Source organism: Euprymna scolopes, chromosome 41, assembly GCF_053919585.1.
Source record: "Euprymna scolopes isolate OS-2025 chromosome 41, ASM5391958v1, whole genome shotgun sequence".
NCBI lineage: Eukaryota > Metazoa > Mollusca > Cephalopoda > Sepiida > Sepiolidae > Euprymna > Euprymna scolopes.
In genome coordinates this window covers 69,906,577-69,913,037 of record NC_136522.1, presented here as the reverse complement: position 1 = coordinate 69,913,037, position 6,461 = coordinate 69,906,577, and the positions used below count along the sequence as shown (strand labels likewise).

At 27.5% G+C, this 6,461-nt stretch overlaps 1 protein-coding gene across 3 annotated transcripts in view; it reads left to right on the top strand.

Annotated features, from left to right (window-relative positions):
* The window catches only part of LOC145266607 (DNA-dependent protein kinase catalytic subunit-like), a 396,502-nt gene that overhangs the window by 238,353 nt on the left and 151,688 nt on the right, over positions 1–6,461 (top strand). For all 3 annotated transcript variants that reach the window (XM_080122502.1, XM_080122501.1, XM_080122503.1), the window contains 3 exons: positions 385–595; positions 1,224–1,392; positions 4,159–4,392. In XM_080122502.1, the coding sequence (XP_079978628.1) occupies positions 385–595; positions 1,224–1,392; positions 4,159–4,392 (614 nt within the window). The remainder of the gene's footprint in view (positions 1–384; positions 596–1,223; positions 1,393–4,158; positions 4,393–6,461) is intronic.

The following is a 6,461-nucleotide window of genomic DNA, read 5'->3' as shown; positions in this document are numbered from 1 at the left end:
CATTTTTAAGCAGTTAATGGGAATTTGTAGAAATCATAACATAATTCTAATATGAATTATTGTTGAGTTATCTCACTTCGTATTTTAACTTTTTTTTTTCAAAATTGCAGGTGAGACAGTTGCTCAGCTCACTCATAAAATTTGATTTTATTATTTAAAATTAATATGATTTTTGGAATCTCATATTTTTATTTTTTTCACAGGTACATACATCATATATATTTTTCTTTATTGTTTTTTAATATGGGGGTTGGGATCCTGGATAAGAACCATAAAATGTCCTTAAAAAGTGTAATGACTGAAACAACAAAGATGAGGATAACCGTCTGGAAGGTGTAAATGACATTCCATGTCGTATTTAATTGCGTTTTTCTTTATTAACAGACTCTTGCTACAGAATTTTTGGAGTAGTAATAACCGACTTCCTGAAGGCACATTTGATCGTATCGTGGCCATTTTGAAACTGATGTATTCCCCAAAGACTGAAAACCGATTCTTAAACTATGCCACGAATCTCATTCTGGAAATGACCAGCAAAAGTCCGGAATATAAACGGAAAATCTATGAATTTCCGTTGTCTGAATGTAAATTCCAGGTAAGTTTATTATTTCTTACGAAGTGTCAAAATAGAATGGAAAAATAACGAAATACATGTTTCTTTTGTGTTATTTGGATTCTTCAAACTAATATTTTTATCTTGAGTGTTATTTTCACAAAGTTTCGGTCAATGTAACTTCCAGGAATCTGGGCCCTGTCGTAGGGGCATTAGAATACACCGACTGCCCCCCTGCAGAGGGTAAAAGTCCCTCAATGGGGGTCCTGGATATGACCTTAAACTATATCCAGTGGTGAGGCCCCATCTTGCGGGCTTTGGGGAGTGTGGAGCCACCGTTTAATTACCATTGCTCCCAGGTCCACTCTGAGCCGGAGTGGTAGTACCTGTTAGGGTTCCAACTATGGGTTGAATAGAAACCGACTTGAAAACAACAAATATATTCTATTAAAAAATTTTTTCTTCCGAATCTTTGGATTCGGTATTAAATAACCCGAAAAGGGTTGATATACCGTAAAAAAAAAACAACCAACCAATCCAGGAATCTGCGCAGAATTCCGAATAGAACCCTTTATTTAATCCCAAGTTTGACATGATAATTGACTTTGCTTTGATTATTTTGTTTTCACTTTATTTTAAAAATCTTAATGTCCTTTTTTTTTTATTTCAGGATTGTAAACTACAATCATCATGGCAACAACGTCATGCCACGATGACACCAATCTTCATCAGTTCTCATATGTCGGGTGTCAATGACGAAGATGAAGAAGAAGATATGGAAACTGGTCAAGTTCAAGCCACTGTTGATCCGAACAATAAACAGTTTACCCCCACGCAAGGTAACGCGTTAATTCATCACTAACATTTCCTTCTATTCATTTAATGTTACTTTTTGGTATTTCTGTATTTAAAGACCAGCAATTTCCATGAGTGTGTCCAACAGATGTTAGGAATGATTGAAAACGGGCGGCCAAGCCTTCCATAACTGTTAAGTCACTATAAAATAAATAAATGCAGAAACACGAACCTATACTAATGAAATGAAACAATATTTATTTTTTTTTGCTTGTGAGAAAAATTTTTTGTTGGATAAATGTTTTATTTTAATGTTTTTGTTTAGTTTTGACAAAAGTTTTTGAACAGAACTTTTAAGGAAAAAAGTTTTTGTTTTTTTGTGTATGAAAGCAGACAAAAAATGGAAGCCAAGTTGAAAGGAATTTTTTTTTTTTTTTTTGGTTTCTGAATAATTTACATTAAAAAATGGAAGAAAAGTTGAAAGGAAATTTTTTTTTTTATTTCTGAATAATTTTCTTTTAAAATGGAAGAAAAGTTGAAAGGAATTTTTTTTTTTTTGATTTCTGAATAATTTACTTTAAAAAATGGAAGAAAAGTTGAAATGAAAGTTTTGTATTTTTTTTTCTGAATAATTTACTTTAAAAATGGAAGAAAAGTTGAAAGGAACTTTTTTTTGATTTCTGAATAATTTACTTTAAAAAATGGAAGAAAAGTTGAAAGGAATTTTTTTTTGATTTCTGAATAATTTACTTTAAAAAATGGAAGAAAAGTTAAAATGAAAGTTTTTTTTTTGATTTCTGAATAATTTACTTTAAAAAAATGGAAGAAAAGTTGAAAAGAAATATTTTTTTGATTTCTGAATAATTTACTTTAAAAAATGGAAGAAAAGTTGAAAGGAATTTTTTTTTTGATTTCTGAATAATTTACTTTAAAAAATGGAAGAAATGTTGAAAGGAATTTTTTTTTTTGATTTCTGAATAATTTACTTTAAAAAAATGGAAGAAAAGTTGAAAGGAAATATTTTTTTTGATTTCTGAATAATTTACTTTAAAAAAATGGAAGAAAAGTTGAAATGAAAGTTTTGTATTTTTTTGATTTCTGAATAATTTACTTTAAAAAGTGGAAGAAAAGTTGAAATGAAAGTTTTTTTTTGTTTTTTTTTATTTCTGAATAATTTACTTTAAAAAATGGAAGAAAAGTTGAAATGAAAGTTTTGTATTTTTTTTTTCTGAATAATTTACTTTAAAAAATGGAAGAAAAGTTGAAAGGAATTTTTTTTTTTATTTCTGAATTATTTACTTTAAAAAATGGAAGAAAAGTTGAAATTAAAGTTTTTTTTTGATTTCTGAATAATTTACTTTAAAAAAATGGAAGAAAAGTTGAAAGGAAATATTTTTTTTGATTTCTGAATAATTTACTTTAAAAAAATGGAAGAAAAGTTGAAATGAAAGTTTTGTATTTCTTTGATTTCTGAATAATTTACTTTAAAAAATGGAAGAAAAGTTGAAATGAAAGTTTTTTTTTTGTTTTTTTTTATTTCTGAATAATTTACTTTAAAAAATGGAAGAAAAGTTGAAATGAAAGTTTTGTATTTTTTTTTTCTGAATAATTTACTTTAAAAAATGGAAGAAAAGTTGAAAGGAATTTTTTTTTTTATTTCTGAATTATTTACTTTAAAAAATGGAAGAAAAGTTGAAATTAAAGTTTTTTTTTGATTTCTGAATAATTTACTTTAAAAAATGGAAGAAAAGTTGAAATTAAAGTTTTTTTTTGATTTCTGAATAATTTACTTTAAAAAAAATGGAAGAAAAGTTAAAAGGAAATATTTTTTTTGATTTCTGAATAATTTACTTTAAAAAATGGGAGAAAAGTTGAAAGGAATTTTTTTTTGATTTCTGAATAATTTACTTTAAAAAATGGAAGAAAAGTTGATAAAGATAGAAAGATAGATAGAGAATAACAAAAAATAGAAAATTGATTCAAAATGTTATCTAGAATCAAATAAACAACAAAATAATAGATAAACGATTTTAATCAGCACTTGTAGAAATAATGTCACTACACTTAAAAATAAGGTGAGGAAAGACAACCACCAAAGAAAAAAACGGTCATGTTCAGTTAGTTTGTACGCTAAAAAAACTCAGCTGCAAGTCAGTAGAAAATATTACGCCACAAGAGTCATTTCCACTATTTTAGTAACTATTGGATAGATCTAGCTGAATTCTTGTATGGTCTTTTTTATGTTGAGGGAACTATATTATGGTATCTGTTCAGTGTAGAGTAAGAGAATTATTAAAATTAATGGTATTAAGTATAAGTAACCTTTTGATTCAGTTAATTCCAGTTTTTTTAAGCAACTACAAGGTAAAGAAAACTCAAACCGGTGTTCCTTCGTAACTGTTCCTTGTAAACGATCCTGTAACAGTGTTAAGTGGTGGTGGGGGAAGGAGGAATTTATTAGAGAGAAAATATTTTACAACTTCCATTGATGTTAACCGATTTTGCCCGTGAACTCTCAACAGAAAAAATATAGAAATCTACGATTATCGAGAAAGTTGATAGGTAATAGGCCTATAACACACCTCAGATATTGTGCTGCAGTTTGTGCATATTACATTTGCATTGAATGTCTTGATTTTTAATCCTATCAAGGTCAAAATCAAAGGGGAAAAAATGAGTTCATTTTATATATAGAGAGATGATTGTCGAAATTGTATTTCCTTTTGTTTTAATCTTTGGTAAATTAATCACCTTAATTTTTCTTTTACTTTTTTAAGCATCTAAACTTTTTTTTCTTTGTTTTGTTGTAGACCTGAAAGCCCCTTTTAATTGGCTAACCCAAAGTAGTTTGAGTACTTTTGATGAAACTAGTATGAATATGGATGTTTCCAGTTCGTTACTTTTTACCCAAGGATCAACTCCCTCTTCTGTCATGAGTTCCACACTAACCACCAGAAAAAAACCGGGCTCAGATTTTGGCAAATATAAACTCGGCACTAACCGTGCAACTTCATCATCAAACCAAAAACCGAAAGAAGTGGCAGGTAAAACGTTATTTGTTATTTTTGCATTTTCTTCCTTGAATCCGGAAATTAAAACTTGAGGTAGCAACTGTTTGTATATAGAGAAATGCAGTTTCGATGTGACTCCTCTTTAATTAATAATCTACCAATTTAACTGAATACTATTAACAAAAAAATTTACCGCATTAAGCAAATACCATTAAAAAAGGGCATATGAAGCAAAGCCCATTAAAAAAGCTATATAAAGTGAATGCCATTGAAAAAACATGTTTGGTAATTCAAGTGATTACCACTTAAATAAATGGGTTGTCAAAACATAAAAATCATAAAAATGGGCTTACTAATTAAAGTGGATGTTATTCAAAAAAATAAGATTGCCAATTTAAATGTAAGCCATTAAAAGGCAGGATTGCCAATTTAAATGTATACCATTAAAAATGGGATAGTCAATTTAAATGCATGCCATTAAAAAACAGGATTGATAATTAAAATATATGCTATTAAAAATAGGATTGCCAATTTAAATATTTTCCTTAAAAACAGAATAACTTATAAAAATATATTCCATCAAAAATAGGATTAGCAAATTAAATATGTGCCATTAAAAATAGGATTGTCAATTTAAATGTATGCTTTAAAAAAACAAGATAACGAATTAAAATATATGCTATTCAAGACAGAATTACCAATTTAAATATATACCATTGAAAAACAAATTAGATAAATGTCATGAAAAGATGGTATTGCCAATTTAAACATATGCCACTAAAAACAGGATTGCCAATTTAAGTGTATGCCATTAAAAAAAATTGCCAATTTAAATGTATCATTAAAAATATGATTACAATTTAAATGTATGCCATTAAAAATGAGAGTGCCAATTTAAATGTATGCCACTAAAAAATAGGATTGTAAATTTAAATTATGCTATTAAAAACAAGATTGGCAACTTAAATTTATGCCATTAAAAATAGTATTGCCAATTTAAATGTATTACATTAAAAAATAGGATTGCAATTTAAATGTATGCCATTAAAAATAGGATTGTCAATTAAAATTATGCCATTAAAAAACATGATTGATAATTAAAATTATGCCATTAAAAAACATGGGTAATCTCCAAAAATACCGTTAGGGCTTACAACATGGCCGCCAGAAGAGTCACGTGATCCGGTTGATCCAAAACATGAATCGTGCAAATGGAAAACGCAGCCTTGAAGGCAAACTTTGACAAACAATCACAATTTGTTTGTATTTAATTTTTTGTTGATATAATATTGTTATAAAAATAGGCAAACTTTGAGAAACAATCTTAGGTTGTTTTTAGTTAAAACAGTGTTTATAAAAAGTATTTTATTCAGAACAAACAAGTGGTCGACTAGGTGTATGAGAATTTTAGGCGGAATTTTTGACACCCCAAACAAAAAACTGTGAATAAAATATATAAAACTCGTAATTTCTGTTTTTAAAGTGGGTTGTCAATTTTCTTTATGAAATATACTTCCAAAATAAACTATTACAGTCGTTTAAAACATAATAGAAGTATTATTTTTTATTTTTTAAAAACAATGTTTACAAAATGTCTACGCACGTGAAAGAGTCGGCCCAAATAAATTTTGTGAGCTAATTTGTTGCATCGCCTCCATCTATTCTGTCTAAATTTATAAAATGAAAATTAAAAATATAAACTGTTTTTTTTTTTACATCATATTTTTATAACATTACATCTTAAAAAAAATGAACACCTTGTTTTAAATACCATTTTTATGAAAAACTCTGAATAAAATATTTTTTATAAACACTGTTTTAAAAAACAAACAAACTGTGATTGTTTCTCAACAAAAAATTAAATGACCGTTCTAAATAAATTATTTATTATTATGATATTGAAAAACTGTTTTTGTACTTAATTATTATGCTTGTTTGTCAAAGTTTGCTTTAAATTTGCGTTTTCCGGTTTCGTAATACGGCGATTCATGTTTTGGATCAACCGGATCACGTGACTCTTCTGGCGGCCATGTTGTAAGCCCTAACGGTATTTTTGGAGATTACCAAAACATGATTGGCAAGTTAACATTATTCCATTAAAA